The 19,566-nt window shown below is 40.2% G+C and overlaps 1 protein-coding gene across 1 annotated transcript; it reads left to right on the top strand.

The window, feature by feature from the left end:
* The first annotated feature begins 163 nt into the window (after positions 1-163).
* Positions 164-19,566, top strand: magt1 (magnesium transporter 1). The gene is made up of 10 exons (XM_077235653.1): positions 164-349; positions 1,201-1,370; positions 2,612-2,729; positions 4,497-4,637; positions 4,716-4,856; positions 6,088-6,177; positions 6,717-6,780; positions 12,996-13,070; positions 13,145-13,235; positions 19,009-19,566. The coding sequence occupies exons 1-10, from the start codon at positions 179-181 to the stop codon at positions 19,022-19,024; spliced, it is 1,077 nt and encodes a 358-aa protein (XP_077091768.1). The 5' UTR covers positions 164-178; the 3' UTR covers positions 19,025-19,566.

Here is a 19,566-nt window from a genome sequence, read left to right on the forward strand (position 1 = left end):
ACTATACTAAACCACCTTTACCCCGTTCTACATATATGCGAACGATCAGATTTTTTTTACTTTTATTTTAATTGATGTTTTTAATGAAAGAGTCACCGGCAGCTTGAGGCTTTTATTTCGAAAATTCTGGCGCATTTTCGAGCTTTAATTTTTTGTCGCTTGAGACTTTTATTTTTAAATGCTTCCTCTTCCGCTGAGCTCAGCCAATAGGAAGCGGACAGGAGTTGCTTCCAGCAGAACGGTTGTGGCCGCAGTGGCAGCTTCAGAAATGTTTTATAAACTTTTGATAGTTGTTTTTCTCGCTGTTAGTTTACACGGCACGCCATCAGATGGGCAGAAAAAGAAAGAGGTCAGTGGATCCTAATGGCTTGTTATTAAGTGTTTTTTAACCCCTCACATGCACTGAGCTGACATGTTTCTCAAAGGTTCTGACAGATTCTCTCTGTCTCAACATCAGCACGTTAAATGGCACATTAATGTTCACTTTTGTGAGAACACTGTCATGTGATCCATCGGTAAATCACATCGAATGAATTATTGCTCTCGGTTAATTCAATGTATTATCTGCTGGCACACTTGGCCTGTATGCAAAGTAAGCTAAGCTTCCTGATGTCACTGCAGCCTGTGACCTGACCTGACTGAACTACACTTCTGCTTGTGTTGTTCATGCAAGACAATAAACCTGTGCTGGATGTTCTCCTGTGAAAGATTGAGTGGCTGAAATATATATATATGTGTGTGTGTGTGTGTGTGTGTGTGTGTGTGTGTGTGTGTGTGTGTGTGTGTGAAGACCTCCGATGTAAAAGCCACCTCAAAAATGAGATGATAATATTGAGTGAATGCTCTCCGCACATAGTATACATTCATCAAATACTTTCACTTCAAACTCACTAAATCCCAGCCTCAGCCCATTCAGAAGTGCCGTACTTTGGTAGAAACCTATACAGAGGAGCCTTATAAAAATGTTAATATTAAACAAAAGCTTTTGACGGACTTAAGTCTTCATATATATATACACGTGTGTATGTGTGTGAGAAAGACAAAGAACATGAGTTACTCAGTGTGGACTAAACCTGTGTCGAGTGTACTGTGAGTTAATGGCGTGTGTGTGTGTGTGTGTGTGTGTGTGTGTGTGTGTGTGTGTGTGTGTGTGTGTGTGTGTGTGTGTGTGTGTGTGTGTGTGTGTGTGTGCCCCTGCAGACCCTGCTGTCAGAGAAGGTCAGTCAGATGATGGAGTGGACCAGTAAGCGTGCTGTGATTCGACTGAACGGAGAGAAGTTCAGGAGGCTGATCCGAGCTCCTCCACGCAACTACTCCGTCGTCATCATGTTCACGGCACTGCAGACTCAGAGACAGTGTGCCGTCTGCAAGTAAGTGTGTGTGTGTGTGTGTGTGTGTGTGTGTGTGAGAGAGAGCAGTAGTGCTGTTATTCTTTACTAACACACTATTACAAATAAGTGTTCGGTTAAATAAAGCTGTAATAAAATAGAATTAGACAAAGAAATTAAACTTAAAGGATTAGTTCACATTTAAATTTACTCACCCTCTTGTCATCCAAGATGTTCATGTCTTTCTTTTTTCAGTCAAAAAGGAATTAAGGTTTTTGAGGAAAACATTCTTCTCCATATAGTGACTTCAAAGGGAACCAACAGGTTGAAGGTCCAGATTGCAGTTTCAGTGCAGCTTCAAAGTCTCCACACGATCTCAGCCGAGGAATAAGAGTCTTATCTAACCAAACCATCGGTCATTTTCTAAACAAAAATATAACATTTATATACTTTTTAACAACAAATGCTTGTCTTGCATGTCCACGACTTCGCGCATTACGCAATCACGTTGGAAAGGTCAGATGGTAAGAGAAATGTTGGGTAGGGCGAATAATATTTAATTTTCTCCTCCAATTTCAAAATCGTCCGACATCGTTGTTTTACCTTTTATTTTATTTTATTTATTTTTTGTAAAGGGCGTTCGACTTAGTCTTTGCACGTTTGCTGTGTAAACACTGGGTCGGTGGGTCTTTTCAACATGATTACGTATGTGTGGCACATCGCAGAGCTAGTGCGAGATGAGCATTTGTGGTTAATAAGTAAATAAATGTTGTTTTTTTTAGAAAATGACTGATGATTTGTCTAGATAAGACTCTTATTCCATCATGGTGAACAGTGCACATCTAAAGTGTCTTAACTGAAGGATATAATCCATTATTTATCCGCTTTAATATATAATAATAATGGAACTATAAAAAATGACAGAAGCACATAAAAAATTACTAACATTAAAAAACTGAGAAATATAAAAATAAAAACTAATTGTAAATTTAATAAATTCTATATAAATAATCCTAACACAACACTGCTGAGTGTTAACACTGAGTGTAAGTGTCATTTGAGACGGTAATTTACTCAACCAGTGTTTTTCCAACCAATGGCAGATGAGGCGAGCATTCGAAAAGCAAAGTTAATCTTTCTTTTTGCATTTCCATTTGTTGTTGTTGCACAAAAAAGCTTCACATTCAAAACCTGTGCACTAAATTAATTGCATTAAACAAACTTGATATTTCTGTATGGAAATTAAGTAATTTTTTGTGTTGTTTTTTTTCTTTCGTTTTCAGACAGGCAGATGAAGAATACCAGATCCTCGCGAACTCTTGGCGTTATTCGAGTGCATTTACTAACCGGATTTTCTTTGCAATGGTGGATTTTGATGAAGGCTCAGATGTTTTCCAGATGGTAACCATCCTGAATTTATTTTATCTTTGTTCTCCACCTCATACCTTACTCTTCTACAGGGTTACATAAAGTGGCATTTTCAGTATGTGATATACAGTACTGTGCAAATGTCTTAGGCACGTTTGTATTTTTGCCCCTAAGAAATGGTTTTAAGACAGTTATTTATATATTTTGCTGAAGTGTGTCAGTAGGAAATATAAGTTTACATTTCCAAACATTCCTGTTGCCAGTAATTGTAATAATCCAGTGAGATTTTTGTAAGCAGGAGTCTGACAACAGCAGGTATCTGATCTCATCATCATCACCTGTGTTTACATGAAGAAACAGAAAAAACTGAGACTAAATCCAGAAGAAATGTGGCAACATCTTATGAAGAAAGCTTCCTGCAAAGCTACCTGAAAAACTGTGTGCAAGTGTACCTGGACACAAGCTGTTTTAAAGCAAAGGGTGCTCTCCAAATATTGATTTGATTTAGTTAATAGAAGTTAAATGATAGATAAAATCTATTTATGACATTATTTTTGATAGAATCCTCTCTTTAAATCATTTTTACACGAGCTTTGCAGGAAAGTTTCCTCAAGAGTCTTGGAGACGTTGCCGTAGTTCTTCTGGATTTAGTCTCAGTTTTTTTTCTGTTTCTTCATGTAATCACAGACGGACAAACTCGATGAGATAAGATACCGTCAGACTCCTGCATACAAAAATCTCACTGGATTATTACAATTAAAGGTCCCATATGTACAACTTTCTGAAGTTTTATTTTAGGTTTTAATGTCCTTAAGAATATGTATTTGCGGTATGTGTACCAAAAACCATCTCAATATATTATTGCAGCTCCTTTCTCAGGAGCTCTGCCAAGAACAGGTCGATTTTGGCCTGTCTAATTAATATTAATGAGCCTTTTGACAATATGGGACCTTTAAAGGGTAACTAAACCCCTGGTCAGAGCCTGACTCCACCCACTGGCAATATTTGAAAAATGCTGGAAAAGAGCCCAGCGGAGGGGGGGCGTGCACCTGAGACGCATCTCTCTGTATGGAAACTGCCTACGTCACCTGGAACCGCTACGTCACGTACCACTGCAAACATCCAATAGGAAAATTCAACTGCAGTAGCCACCGTTCAACCTGAAGAGGGCAGCACTCAGACGTTTTTACACCATATATTGTAGAATTAAAACACTTTAAACCCAAATGTCAAACAATTTACTGGAATCAATGAACAGCATTTATGATGCTCCATTCCTACAGATCATTAATTGTTGTTTTAGTGTTTATTTACCCTTTGATGGAAAAGGAATGTTTGGAAATGTAAACTGATATTTCCTACTGACAATCTACAGCAAATAATATAAATAACTGGCTCAAAATCATTTTTGGGGAGAAAATACTAACGTGCCTAAGACATTTCAACAGTTCTTTATCTCCAAGTGAAAAAAAAAGTTTCTGGTAGGACTTTATATTGGACTTTATATTGGATTTTATATTGGAAATTTATTGTGCATAATATAGATATCTGAATAGAGCCAGACCTAAATGCGATGACTATAGCTATAATACGCCGGTTGGTTAACATTAACCATTTGCTCGCAAGGACTAGGTGATGTCATTGTAAAAGTAAAGTTGTTTTAGAGGGAAAGCAAGATATTACATCAATAAGACCAGTAATGTGTAATAAGAAAACAAATAGGGTAAATTTTGATTCATGTTGACATGAAGAATGAAAATTCTTGTAATAGTAACGTCATTCTGTTGATGTCCTCTTCAGCTGAACATGAACTCGGCTCCGACATTCATCAACTTCCCGGCCAAAGGGAAGCCCAAGCGCGCGGACACGTACGAGCTGCAGGTGCGAGGCTTTGCCGCGGAGCAACTGGCCCGATGGGTGGCGGACCGCACAGACGTCCACGTAAGACTCCAGCACACACACACACACACACACAGAAGAGTCACGTCAGTGTTTGACAGGCTGGTGTGTGTCCTTCAGATCCGGGTGATCAGGCCTCCGAGCTACGCCGGGCCGCTGATGCTGGGTCTGCTGCTGGCGTTCATCGGCAGTCTGGCTTACTTGCGCAGAAACAACCTGGAGTTCCTGTTCAACAAGAACGTCTGGGCTTTCTCTGCACTGGTGGGACCTTGACCTTTACGTTTCATTACAGGGATGCAGCGAAACCAAAATTCAGAGTCGAGACCGAAAATTCAGGATGCACTTGGCCAAAAAAACTAAAATAACTCATTAATTAATCTAACTTATTTGATAGACAACGGAGTTGTACAAACATTTAAATTGCACATTTTTCATACTTCAGCTTATTGGTGAAATGTAAACATTTAAATGACAATAAACTGTAATAACTTGTTTTCATGACAGATTTATTCAAACTTACATTAAATAGGCTATTGAAGACATCACTCACAGGTTCAGTAACAATATAATTAGTATGTAATACTGTGCCTATATTTAGCAAAATGCTCCTTTCTAGGGTTATTTTTCCTAGCTAACTAATGAGTTCATGGACATTAAATAGCTTTCTTGAGGTAAATGTAATGTTAAGTTTAGCCTACAAGCTGTTTTATTGACATCTTTCCCCGTTGAAACACTGATTGAGCGATGACATGAGACAGGATTCATTTCAGTAAATTATACTGTATCTTTCAACATGCCTTCTAATGTTCATCCAACTAGTAGTTCAATGTAATCTTAATAGTCAAGACTCGTACCTCCATTCGTAATGGCATTGTACCAGCATTAAAAAATTGTGGTCGCAAGTTTCAGAGAAATTGTTCATTATTATTAAGATTAAAGTATCATTAGCGTTTATTGGGAGATCTTCAGAGATTGATGCCACACCTCACTGTGTAAAATTAGTTTAATATTGTTCTACTATTTGCTTAGAAAACTAATCTTCAACACTGGAAAACTAAACAATTAGGTTAAATTTACTATTAGAACACATGGCAATGGAAAAATGGCCACTGTAGCAAGAAAAAGCACAAGTCTAATTTGAAATGTTCCCTTTATAATAATAATTATTATAGACTTTTTTGGGGGGTAGAGGAGTGAGTATTGTCTTGATGTCTGTGAAAACCCTATTTAGACATTGTCATTGAAATTGTTGATACCTGCTATATACTAGATGTCATTAAATACATTACAATTTAGGTATTCATTTCTCTATTTTTGAATGTGAAAACTATAGATTACATTGATTGTGATTGGCAGCATTTTTTCTCCCCACTTTTTTTCTCCTGTTTTTTGGTATTGGTTTTTTTTTTGTGTGTGTTCTATTGTATTGTTGTAAAAAAAAAAAAAAAGTAAAAATTCACTAAACATGAACAACCTCTCTCTCTCTCTCCAGTGTTTTGTTTTGATCATGACATCGGGTCAAATGTGGAACCACATCCGAGGACCTCCATACGCTCACAAGAACCCGAACACTGGCCAAGTGGTTGGTTACACTCTTTACCTCACGTTTGGTTTTATATTTTAAAGACACCATGAAATGGCTTGACAATCCCAGTTTTCTTTGCTGTGTTGATGCGTGTCATATTGAAAGTTTGTCACCCGTTTTAAATCATTCTAGAGAGCATTTGATTGGACAAAAGTTGAGTCCTCAGTATTTTTGCTCCAGTTTCCTGGATGAGAAAGACTGTAACTCTTAAATTTGTCCATTTGAGAAAAGTTTATTTTGTCTTGAATAAAGCTAACATCCATAAACTGAAAGCAATAAATCTTCTTAATGTTCCTTGAGATTTACTTTTGATATTAAAGTTATTGAATAAAAAGCGGTTCTATATTGGCAAAACTTGACATTTTTCCACCCTCAGTCAGAAAGGCTTGTTTCTGGTGCTTGTCAGTAAACATCCACAGTTATGATTGATAACATCACAGCCCCCTCAGGTCACAAACTATCCCATTAAGTTCTCACATCTACAGGGTTTTATGTCAAATGATAATCCACGGTAATGTGTCTCTCTTTGATTTCAGAGTTACATCCACGGCAGCAGTCAGGCTCAGTTTGTGGCAGAGACTCACATCGTTCTTCTCTTCAGTATCCTTCACAGCCACTGCGCTCAGATCAGTTACACTGTGCCAGCAAAAACCCTCTTTTGGCATTTAGAAAATACTGTCAGGATGTACTAAAGACACGCAGTGTAAAATTAGCGCTGAACATGTGTGGACAGAGTTATTTTTGCAGCTGATGTTATTGCATATGCATTTGTAGGAGTTCCCTTTCAAGGGAACTCGAGCTGCGTCAAACGCTTTGGGAACACCCTGCGTGAGTGCGTCATGAAGCACGTACGGAATCAGTCCAATGGAGAGACGGAACGTCATAGGCGGTTGACGTCATCGACCAGGAAACTATAAAGCACCCCAGAATCATAACCGCGTTAGCTTCTGTGCCTTCAGCAAGCGCTCTGTGTGAATTATTGTCCTAAAGTGTTTTTTGTCTGTCCTTAGTTTCACTAGGCAGGAGTTTTTTCACACACACACAAAAAAAAAGAGACGATCTATATTATGGCGAGCGAACAACTATATAGAAAGTGTGTTCCTCCTTGCACTCGATATCTCATGGGTGGGAATACACACCAACTATGTTTTGTTTGTTTGGGAGTGCAGCATTCCCAGTCGGCTCTTGAGGGGGCTGATTTTGAGCATTGCGAGCGGTTTCCACTAAGAACCCTCCACTCCCGCCGATCACTCTTCGAGGAGAGTGGTTCGGTTCGCGCTCCTCGCGCTCCCCATCTGACAGAGGGGTTTGAGACGGGCCCCGCCCTATCTCAGCCTTCACCTGTCAGATCCAGTGCCTTAGTTCAGGGTCTGGATGCACACTCAGCGGATGTTGTGCGCATCGAGACAGGAGATACTGGAGACTCGTCACTTCAGTCTCCAGAGAGTGAGGAGCTGATGCAGGTGCATACTCGTGCTGTTGCAAAATTAAGCATTGAGTGGCCAGCAGTTAGGCAGGAGTCTAGATCTAAGAGTAAGCTTGATGAACGCTTTCTGCCTTCCCGTATGCCAACTCCACGCCGGTGCTTGCCGTTTTTCCAGACCTCCACTCTGAGGTGTCGAAGTTTGTGGGGGCTAAACACTATGGTTATGGGGCAGTGCCTAAGGCTGAAGAGACGCTTGCAAGCCATCTCTCTGCTGAATCGGCATTGTCTTTCAAAAAACCGGCATTAAGAAACCAAGCCTTTAAGAAACACTTCGGCTTTGGTGGGTAAGGCTTATTCGGCGGCAGGTCAGGCCACGGCATGCCTGCACACTATGTCCATATTGCAGGCATACCAGGCCGACCTATTAAAGGACATGAGCGAGAGTGAGGAGGTCAGCACTGACGTAATTTGAGAATTGCGTCAGGCAGAAGATTTATCTCTACGTGCCACCAAGGAGTCGGCCAAATCAATGGGCCGTTCTATGGCAGCCCTGGTGGCCGCAGAGAGACATCTCTGGCTGAACCTCTCAGGAATGAAGGAGAAAGAAAAGACCTTCCTTCTGGACGCCTTTCTCTCCCCTGCTGGCCTATTCGGTGACTCCGCCAACGCGGTCATTGATAGGTTCCAAGCAGAGAAAAGGCAGGCGGCGGCCGAGTTCATGTCCCAGGGACTGCTGGGCGGGAGCAGTCCCAGCCGTTGACTACCTCCTCACATCGGGCGCAGCAAAAGCAGAGTGTCGTGTCTTGCACTCCCCCACCAAGAGAGTTGGGCGCGACGCGGCGCTCTCAGCCGAAGTCTTCGAGCAAAACTGATCTGAGGACAGTTATTATGGCCAAGGTGGTTTCGTCTAAGAAGTCCTGACACCACCAGTGTCAGGATGCTGAGGGTAGTCCCCACAGCGAGAGAAAGGAGTTCACCGCATTACACGGTGCCCACTCTCTCTCGGTGCCCTCAGGGGCCCATTCTGCCAATCCTGCCTTTATGCCGGGGCGTAGTCGGTCCCAGCGAGAGTTTTCCCAAGGGGCGCTCGCTCCCTATGAGGAGGGACTCAGAGTAGTCAAACCAGTTGTTCCCTGGCAGTGCGCCATTACAGGGCGCTGTGTTTGCTGCTCAAAATATCCTAGAGGCCAGTTTCAAGAGACTGGTACCCTTAGATTTTCTGGCAGAGTGGAAAAGCCTTCCAAAAATATCTCAGTGGTTCCTGCAAACGATCGAAAACAGTTACGCTATTCAGTTCAGGTCTCGTCAACCTCAATTCAGAAGGCTCCTACCCACAGTGGTGGGCCCCGAGCAGGCTCTGGTAATGGAAACGGGAGGTAAAAACACTCCTGCAAAAGGAGGCTATAGAACGGGTTCCTCCTCCCAGCCAGGAGTCAGGTTATTACAGCCGGTACTTCGTTGTTCCAAAGAAGGATGGGGGGGTTGCGTCCAATTTTAGATCTGTGCCTGTTAAATCGCTCAGTATGGAAGCTCAAGTTCAAAATGCTCACTCTCAAACAGATTCTGTCACAAATCAGGTCCGAGGACTGGTTTGTCACGATAGATCTAAAGGACGCATACTTTCATATTTCCATCGTCCCGCAACACAGGAAGTTCCTGAGGTTCGCTTTCGGGGGCGAAGCGTACCAATATCGGGTTCTTCCGTTTGGTCTAGCTTTATCACCCCGCACATTCACGAAGTGCATGAATGCAGCGCTAGTTCCACTGCACCTCCAGGGCATTCGCATTCTAAATTACATCGATGATTGGTTGATTGTAGCTCAATCGGAGCAGCAAACGGTTCGGCATCGAGATGTCGTCCTTGCTCATATCTAGAAGCTGGGTTGAAGCTAAACGCCAAGAAAAGTGTGCTATCTTCATCACAGAGGACCTCTTTTCTGGATGTTATATGGGATTCGACGACGATGCAGGCTGCAGACGATGCTGTCTCCTCCTCGTATCGTTTCGATTCTCTCAGCCGTGAAACAAGTGAAGCTAGACCAGTTGCTCACTGTAAAGCAGTTTCAGAGACTGTTAGATCTGATAGCAGCATCCAACGTTATACCTTGCTGCCTGCTGTATATGAGACCGTTCCAGTTGTTGCTCAGAACCAAGGGGTTCTTCCCGAGGGGAAACCCACTCCGCACAATCAAAGTCACGTGGCGCTGCCTTCGTGTGGAAAGAACCTTTGTTCCTCTCCCAAGGACCGGTGCTGGGAGCTCTTTGTCGTCGTGTAACGCTAACGACAGACGCTTCCCTCACAGGTTGAGAGGCGATCATGAGTGGTTGCCCAGCCCCCAAGGTCTGTGGCAGGACCATCATCTCTCGTGGCACATAAACTGTCTAGAAATGTTGGCAGTGTTTCAGGCCCTGAAACACTTACTCCCAGACCTGAGGGGCCATCATGTGCTTGTTCGTTCCGACAACACAGCGGTGGTCTCTTATATAAACCATCAAGGGGGTCTGCGTTCGCGGCCGTTTAACAAGCTGGCTCGCCAGATCCTCCTATGGACCCAGGGGAAACTTCTTTCTTTTATATCTCGGGGTATTTAAATCGGGGGGCAGACTTCCTGTCGAGACAGGGGCTGAGGCCCGGGGAATGGAGACTCCATCCCAAAGTGGTGGAGCTCCTGTGTGAGAGTTCCGGTCACGCAGAGATGGACCTATTTGCTTCCAAGGAGACATCACACTGTCATCTGTGGTTCTCCCTCAGGCGGGGCTGGACGCTATGGTGCAGCCGTGGCCGAGGTCACGTCTGTATGCATTTCCCCCGATTGCTCTGCTCCCAGGAGTTCTGGAAAGGGTTCGCCGGGACGAGGTCAGTCTCCTTCTGGTGGCCCCATTCTGGCCGGTCCGAGTATGGTTTGCGGACCTAGTGTCCCTCTTCGACCGCTGTCCTCTGGAGTTTCCGGTCAGGAGGGACCTACTCTCTCAGGCGAGTGGGATGATCCTTCACCCCCGCCCAGAACTGTGGAAACTGTGGGCTTGGCCTCTGAGGGGGCCCAGCTCATAAATTCAGGTCTCTCACCTGAGGTTGTTGAGACCATCCTCCATCCCAGAGCTCCGTCCACGAGGTAGTTATATGCCTTGAAGTGGAAATTATTCACTTCCTGGTGTGAAGAACACCAGCTGGACCCAGTTAACTGCCCGGTGGGTGCAGTGCTGGAGTCCGTGCAGGAGCACTTCTCCACAGGGCTATCCCTCTCCACAGGGCTATCCCCGTCCACACTGAAGGTGTACGTGGCAGCACTAGCTGCTTACCACGTCCCTTTAAGTGGAGTTTCTTTGGGGAGACACCCACTTATAACACGTTTTCTTTGTGGCACTTCGAGGCCAGCAGTACACATGACGGTGCCGACCTGGGATTTGGCCATTGTATTAGAGGGTCTCTCCCTAGCTCCTTTCAAGCTCATTGAAGAAGTTTCTGAGAAGTTCATCACTCTAAAAACTATCTTTCTTCTTGCTATCTCGTCTCTCAAAAGAATTGGAGACATTCAAGCACTCTAGGTTTCTCCCTTATGCCTGGATTTTTTTGCCTGGTATGGTTAAGGCTTTTCTCCACCCTAGTCCGGGTTACGTTCCTAAGGTCCCTACTAATATTGTTAGACCTATAGTTCTGCAGGTTTTTGTCCTCCTCCTTTTCTGACTCCTCCTTTCCCAGGAAAGGGTGTCCTGCATCTAAGCAGAGGATGAGCAAGTGGGTGGTTGAGGCTATCTCACTTGCTTACGAGTCGGCTGGTCAGCCTTCACCCTTGGCTGTATGAGCTCACTCGACTAGGAGTATGGCTGCTTCTAAAGGTCTATTATCAGGAGTTTCCCTTCATGATGTCTGTGATGCGGCAGGCTGGTCCTCACCGCACACATTCATTAGGTTTTATGACCTGGACTTCAGCTCCACTCCTGGGCCGCAGGTGCTTTCGTCTGAATGTGCGCTCTGACTTCACACGGACGGACACTTGCTTTTATGGCGACGTGGGTATTAGCATTCCCACAGTGTTTGACGCTGATCGAGTTCCCTTGAAAGGGAACGTCTCGGTTACGTATGTAACCCTAGTTCCCTGAATAGGGAACGAGACGCTGCGTCTCCCTGCCATACTCCCAGTATGCCTGTGATCGACTTGCTTCAGTCTATCAGAAGCTGACGTGGTTGTGATTCTGGGGTGCTTTATAGTTTCTTGGTCGATGACGTCACCCGCCTGTGACGTTCCGTCTCTCCATTGGACTGATTCCATACGTGCTTCATGACGCACTCACGCAGGGGCGTTCCCACAGCGTTTGATGCAGCGTCTCGTTCCCTATTCAGGGAACTAGGGTTACATACGTAACCGAGATGTTTCCCTTTCAGGCACAAAATTTATGCGAAGAGAGAATTTAAATGATTCATGCAAAATGATTTACTAATGTTTGCACTCATCAATTTACTAGTGTTTGCAGAATTTTTACCGTCCAAAATTAGCATGTCTTAAACCAGACACTAACTGGTATATTGCGTTGGTAATTATGGAAATGATCCGCTGTTTCTGTCGTCTTTAATGTGTGTGTCATCAATAGATCACTTGCAGAGCTTTCCTCTCTCATCGGCACTTTTATGGGATTGCGCTCTTGCTCTAATTTGCCCTGTTTAGTAAATCTGGCCCTATGTCTGCTACATGGCAAGCAACAAACAATTTGTTGGTGACTTGTTTTCTTTTGTTGCATTGTGCCGTGAAGCTCCGCCCACACTGAAATCTCATTGGTGCTCACACCCAGTTAGTAAGATCATTGAGATTTAATGTTTTTGAAAGAAGTCTCTTCTGCTAACCAAGGCTGCATTCATGTGACCAAAGTAAGAACAGTAATATTGTGAAACATTATAATTTACAATATCTGATTTCTATGTGAATATATAGTAAAATGTCATTTATTCCTGTGATCAAAGTGGAATTTTCAGCATCATTACTCCAGTCTGCAGTGTCACATGATACTTCAGAAATCACTCTAATATGACGATTTGATGCTCAGGAAACATTTATGATTATAATCAATGTTGAAAACAGTTGTGCTGTTTCATATTTTTGTGAAAACATGATAGTTTTTCAGGACTCTTTGATGAATGGAAAGTATAAAAAAGCATTTATTTGAAATAGAAATCTTTTGTAGCATAAAAATTATTTTACTGTCACTTGATTTATGTCCTTGCTGAATAAAAGTATAATAACAAATCTTACCGACCCCAAACGTTTGAACAATAGAGTAGCTCTACACACAGATGTATATCCTCTGTTCTGATTGGCTGTGGCTTTATTCGCACACATAGTCTCTCATGTCAATCTCTCCAGTGTCATGAGCGTCTTCCTGAACCCTGATTCAGATGCTGCGGTGACTCTAGGAATGGTTCTGCTTCATGAGGCTGCGACCTCTGACCTGGACGTCGGGAAGAGGAAAAGTATGCTGTCAATCAACCAGTTCTGCATAGACTACAGTGAGAACCGGTTTAATGTGTGTCATGTTTCTCTCCAGTCATGTGTATGGCAGGAATTGGGCTGGTGGTGCTGTTCTTCAGTTGGCTGCTGTCTGTCTTCAGGGCCAAATATCACGGATATCCTTACAGGTAAGACCATTAGTCCATCATTAGTCCAATAATCCGATTGAAATAGCAATGCAAAGAGAGTCTGGGAGCACTAATAAAAAAATGCTACTGTAATGCAAGTTGTTGTTGTTGTTTATAATTTAATAATTTGAGTATTATATGTCTCTAGTTCACTTACATTTCATTAGTGACCCAGAAATGGTGCAGAATCCTAAAATCGTGAAAACTACAGATTGTTCCGCATTTCTGTATCCCCGCCCACAGACCGTCAGAGGGTTATACTCTTTGAATTCTTACACTGGGAACAATAAAAGTCGAGATCATTGTCTAAAAGTTTGCTAAGAAGTATTTCCTACTAAAGCAAGGTGGTAATTTATGAAGGTATTTTTGGTGCAAAACTACTGAACGCCTGTGACAGTGAAATTTGTAGTTGTAGAGAATACAACATGAGTATCAGTAAATTTGAAGTCACAGAGAGAAATGCATTAAAGCATAAGAGTTAGCAAACTTGTAGACTTTTATTTCTCTCCCACAAACACTAAATTAACAACAGTTAAACCTTCTCAAATTCCTCATTGCAGGTGCACAAATCCTATTCTACAAATCACAAATTAATAAACTTGTGCGCTCACATTTTTGCTACAATTGCTGCAGTGAATATGGTGCAAAACGCATTTAAACACCCGCATCAAAAAATGTCAAGTCACGGAGAAATTTTGCTCATCCGCAAATCAGTATGTGAATTCACCCAATGAGAGTTGCACACTTGTAGAATATTTTCTCACAAATATCTTGTATATTTTTCTAGCACAAACACAAGTACATAACTACAGCTGCTTGAATCTGCTGCTACGAATCTCAAACAGTTTTTCGCTTTCAAGTGACAATTTTCGCGCGCGCCTTTTGCACCATAAATCTAGTGAAATGTGGAGCAAAAGTGAGTTGTGCATCTGTAGAAGCAGTGGGCGGAGCCAACATGAATATTAATGAGTTTCCCGGGCATGCGCGTGTCGCACTGCTCATTTTAGTTCACTCAGAGGTTCACTACTCGTTTCTCAGCAGGTTTAATGGGTTTCAAAAAAGGTAAATATAGTTTCAGCGCGAACTTAAACTACAATTGTGTATCATTTCATAAAGTTTGTTTTTATTAGTTTGCACGTTCTGTGCATTCGTCAATGACTGAATGATTGCAGGCATTCACTTCGTGTAGGCCGATATAAAGTACAGCAAACTTCAACTTGTCGTATAAATTGCACCTTGCGAAGCTTTAAAACTGTATTTTACTAATTGTTATCATTTGTTGATTGCAATAAATTAAATAAACCCTCATAAATGTATCTGTGGGCTAACACTTTTTTTTTTTACAAATATATCCTGGTGTGATTGTTCGTTCATTTAAATAAGCCAAATAATTTAAGACCACACAGAAACATGAATGTGTTGCTTTAATACTTAAGTACAATTTGGATTAAACAAAATTGTATGGACAAAAGTGGATAAATTACACTTGGTACAACTAGGTTACTGTAAATGAGGAAAAAACACTTAACATTCTTTTACGGATTATAAGCAGCAACCAATTTGATGTTCTAAAAGAATTATATTTACAAATATACATACTGGCAAAATAATGTAACACAATTTTTTTTAATGTTTTGGTTGCAAGGTGTACTTGTGCTGGCTTTGATATAATAATATATACACTACTGTTCAAAGGTTTGGTATTAGTAAGGTTCTAGGTAGCCTACCAAGACTACATTTATCTGAAAAACAGTAATATTGTGAAATATTATAAATATGTGAAAGTTTTTTTAATGTTTAAAAAAAATGCATTGTGATTGCAGAGCTCATTACTCTAGATTTCAGTGTCACACAAGCCTTCAGAAATCATTCTAATACTGATTTGCTGCTCAAGAAACATTTCAGATTAAGATCACGGTTGAAAATGGTTGTGTTGCTTAATGAAGTGTTGAAATCATTGTGGAGCATATATTTCCAGGATTTTTTATGATTTGCAAATACAAAAAAACAAAATTTATTTAAAATTATTATTTTTTGTAGCATTATAAGTGTCTTTGCTGTCATTTGTGATCAATTTCAGGCATTCTTGACCTTGCCTATAAAAGTATACTTTTTTTTTTAAATCATAGTGATTCCAAACTTTTGTCATGCAAATCTTAAGTGATGAAAATGAGGAGAATGTCATGTTTTAACATCGATCCAACAAAGTTTAAATGTTTCATTTTTCAAGAGTTCAAGTCAGAAGTGCCTCTAATTGAAGCCCAATTAAGAACATGCATGTTTATAGAACTTTATGACTTTTAAAACATGTTGTTGAATGAGTGTTTGTTGTGCAACAAAATAGATCATGCATTTGTATCAATGATCATCATTGTGTATCATCCAGGCACATGGTTGTGGAGTTATTTCTCAGAGATGACACAGTTTTAAAGCTTCATAAGGTTAGCTATCAGAAGAGCTTAGCAATAAATAAATTAAATGGTAATGGTTAATGTATTTATATTCTATATCTGCTCTTCTGTTGGAAATAAGTGTTGCTGTAAATCATTCAGTTGTTCTGGAATTTCTGGTTTTACAGTAAAAGTGGAACCTGTGGTATTTTTTTTGTAAATTTATATTTTGTTTGTTAAAAAAATTAATATTTTTTATTGCAGTGACATTCAACAAAGGACAACAAAAGACAGTTTTAAATCATTGCAATGTACAAAGGAAAAGCACAACGAAATGAATGAGTTGAAGTTTGCTGTACTTTATATCGGCCTACACCGGGTGAATGCCTGCAATCATTCAGTCATTAACGAATGCAAAAAACGTGCAAACTAATAAAAACATGATGAACTTTATGAAATGATACACAATTGTAGTTTAAGTTTGCGCTGAAACTATATTTACCTTTTTAGAAACCCATTAAACCTGCTGAGATGTTGTTGCAGATGAAATATAATGTAGATAACATTAAATAAATATGTTGGTAACACTTTACAATAAGGTTCATTAGTTAACATTAGTTAATGCATTAACTAATATGAACTAACAATAATCAATACATTTGTTACTGTATTAGTTTATCTTTGTTAACGTTAGTTAATACAAATACAGGTGTTCATTTTTTATACATGTTAGTCACAGGGCATTAACTAATGTTAACAAATACAACCTTTGATTTTAATAACATATTAGTAAATGTTGGAATTAATATTAACTAAGATTAATAAATGCTGCAGAAGTATATGGGGGTAGAATTGTTGCATTATTCCAAATAAATAGATTATGATCCACAAATAAATGTAAAGAGATTCACAAAAATATTTCAAATTCACAAATAAATATATTATAAGACCAACAACTAAATGTGAAGAGTTTCACAAAGAATTATAAAACTCACAAATAAATAGAATGATATTTGCAAATAAAAAATATATTTACAAATGTTGTTTATGCCACAAACACAACTCTGCCTGGCATTTATTTGTGAACCGTTTTTTGGGCATTTGTAAACCCTCTCACGCATTTGTGAATCGGTTCCTGTGCATTTGTAAATCCCTCATGCATTTGTGGATTTTGAAACACTTCTAGCGTCGATGTGCAGACAAATCCACAAATAAGTGGACTCCACCCACCCTTTACCTAAGCCAATCAGATAACGGCCACATTGAGCTGACCAATCGTAGCACGTTCTCGCTACAACCAATCACGTTAGGCTTTACACTCGGGGCGAGTACTGGATCTGATTAATTTAGCAGATATCGACACCCCTGAAAGCAACTGTAATGGGAGCTTCATTCAAATTAGCTGTTTGTGTGGTTAAAACACCCCGTGACAAAATATCAGCCCAAATGACCAGCATTGAAGATGTAACAGTGTGTAGGCTAATGGGGTTTTGAGTGGATAATGCATATTTGCATTTATATTGGATGCTGTAAGTAACTTTTACAGTACAATATTATTAAGTCTGATTCTTATGAAATATTATTTATGTGATCAAGCGTTTTAACGGATAAATTCAAATCGCTTGTCTGCTGGGCATTTCACTAAATGCATGTTATATATTTAATCATTAGATCCACGGACCTGCTGTTTAAAACTTGAATGAAGAAGTGGGAAAAGCTGTTGTGACAGTAATTTCCCCAATATTACACAAACTCCCGTATTTATCACGAGGTTGAATCCAGTTATTCATTATTCAGCAACGTATTGATGCTTTTCTGTTTTATCATGAATAACGTGACGCTTCCATAACGCGTTGTTCCCATAACATAAGCGCTGTTTCTCTGGCATTTTCAAAGGCTCAAAAAATGTGTCTTGGCTTGATACACAGATTGATACATGAGCAAAGTTATTTCAGGGCAAGACCACTCTGATTGTAAAGCCTAACGTGATTGGTTGTAGCGAGAACGTGCTACGATTGGTCAGCTCAATGTGGCCGTTATCTGATTGGCTTAGGTAAAGGGTGGGTGGAGTCCACTTATTTGTGGATTTGCCTGCACGTCGACGCTAGAAGTGTTTCAAAATCCACAAATGCATGAGGGGATTTACAAATGCACAGAAACCGATTCACAAATGCACAAAAAACGGTTCACAAATAAATGCCAGGCAGAGTTGTGTTTGTGGTACAAACAACATTTGTAAATATATTTTTTATTTGCAAATCTCATTCTATTTATTTGTGAGTTTTATAATTCTTTGTAAAACTCTTTACATTTATTTGTGGATCATAATCTATTTATTTGGAATAATGCAACAATTCTACCCCCATAGAAGTATTGTTCATTCTTAGTTCATGTTAACTAAGGTAGTTAACTAATGTTAACTAATGAACAAAATTTTTAAAGTATTACAAATATTTTTTCTCAGGTTAAATGTTGATTATTAGTCAATCAAACCTTTATCTAAACCTCTCTATTCAACCGCTGGTCGCGCACATCCGCCATGTTTGTAGTTTATTAACTTTTTTGTTTGTAGTTCTGAACCAAATCCTCCTCCAAGTGCAATGAATTGTGGGCAATATTAGGCGTTATAGTGAGCATGGATCCACACTATGAAAATCTACCGGAAATAGTAGACCATCCGGGGACTTCTGGCATACTCTTTTCAACATACTATGCTGTGGAATAAATAGTAATCTCTCGTATTGTTTGGGATGGATAGTATGATCATTGGGATACAGGGCTTGACTCCATAGCAGACTGGTGGGAGTGGCCTTGGATGGCAACATGCCCAGTGCATTATGGGTTTTGAAGTTTTCAATAACACTATTTTACAGTGTCCTTGTTACATATGTTACATGTACTTACCATAGTAAGTAAATTATGCATAATTCCATGCAACTAACCCACAACCAATCCCTAACCCTATATATTAAGTACATGTAGTTAATCAATATTACTCTGTACTTATATAATTACACTGTAACAATGACACCTTAAATTAAAGTGTAACCCTTGTTTCCTAACTATTTGACAAAAGGCAAGACAACAGCCTTTTTTTCTGGTTCTCTAGTCAGGTAGCACCAATTTAAAAAATAAGTAAAAAATACCTTTTTCTGAATGCCCATTTTGCCAGCGGTGAAGTACAGCTAAAGACAATTCTAATGCTAAAAAAATATATTTCAATAAATGTTGTTCTTTTGAACTTTCTATTCATCAAAGAATGCTGGAAAAAAATCTTACCGACCCCAAACTTTTGAACTGTAGTGTTTATAATACGATTTGTAATTTAGAAATGTATTTGACTTATTTTCTTTCTAACATAAATGCCTTTTGTTTTTGTGCAGCTTCCTGTTTGGCTAAATGAGGACCTGTGGAGGAGCGGTGGGAATATTAATGCGCAAAGTGCCTTAATGTTTAAAATGAGTGATTGAGTTGGTAAAGTTCTGCTTGACCCTGTATGTGCCTTCTTGCTTTTTTATATATATTAAGGATTACATTTTAAAGTTTTTAATGACAGTTTGTTCACTTCATTGGATGTCTCTCTCTGATTGGTCTAGTCTAGAGTAACTTGGTGTGGGTTACGTGTGTGAACGCGGAGGTTAAACTCACTAGCGAATGAGGTTTTATTGCTAATCAAATGTACAGTTTTATATTGAATTTGGTTGGGTAAAAATGCGTAGATTTGGAAAACTCAAAGGCAAGCAAGTTGTTTTCAATTCTACCTCATACATGTGCATATCAAGTGTCCAAAGTCGAATCCAAGTGATTCAGAGGCTTCTGAGCGAGTTGAGTGTGAGATGAGGAAACCTCAGGGTGAATGAACGTGTCTTAAATGCGGAGAGTGTTTGCTCTTGTCTTGCCTCAGGTCATGATTTCTGCCATTAAAAGTGCCTTGATCGCTC

This window comes from Siphateles boraxobius, unplaced genomic scaffold (genome assembly GCF_051911475.1).
Source record: "Siphateles boraxobius isolate OS27281-9 unplaced genomic scaffold, OSU_SipBor_1 2, whole genome shotgun sequence".
NCBI classification, from domain to species: Eukaryota; Metazoa; Chordata; class Actinopteri; order Cypriniformes; family Leuciscidae; genus Siphateles; species Siphateles boraxobius.

What these genes read in the sequence shown, in the direction of transcription:
- magt1 (XM_077235653.1), top strand. Translation starts at nt 179, where the DNA reads ATGCTTCCTCTTCCGCTGAGCTCAGCCAATAGGAAGCGGACAGGAGTT. An exon ending in AGACAGTGTGCCGTCTGCAA is followed by an intron (nt 1,371 to 2,611) that starts GTAAGTGTGTGT and finishes TTTCGTTTTCAG; the next exon opens with ACAGGCAGATGAAGAATACC. An exon ending in TCACATCGTTCTTCTCTTCA is followed by an intron (nt 6,781 to 12,995) that starts GTATCCTTCACA and finishes ACCCTGATTCAG; the next exon opens with ATGCTGCGGTGACTCTAGGA.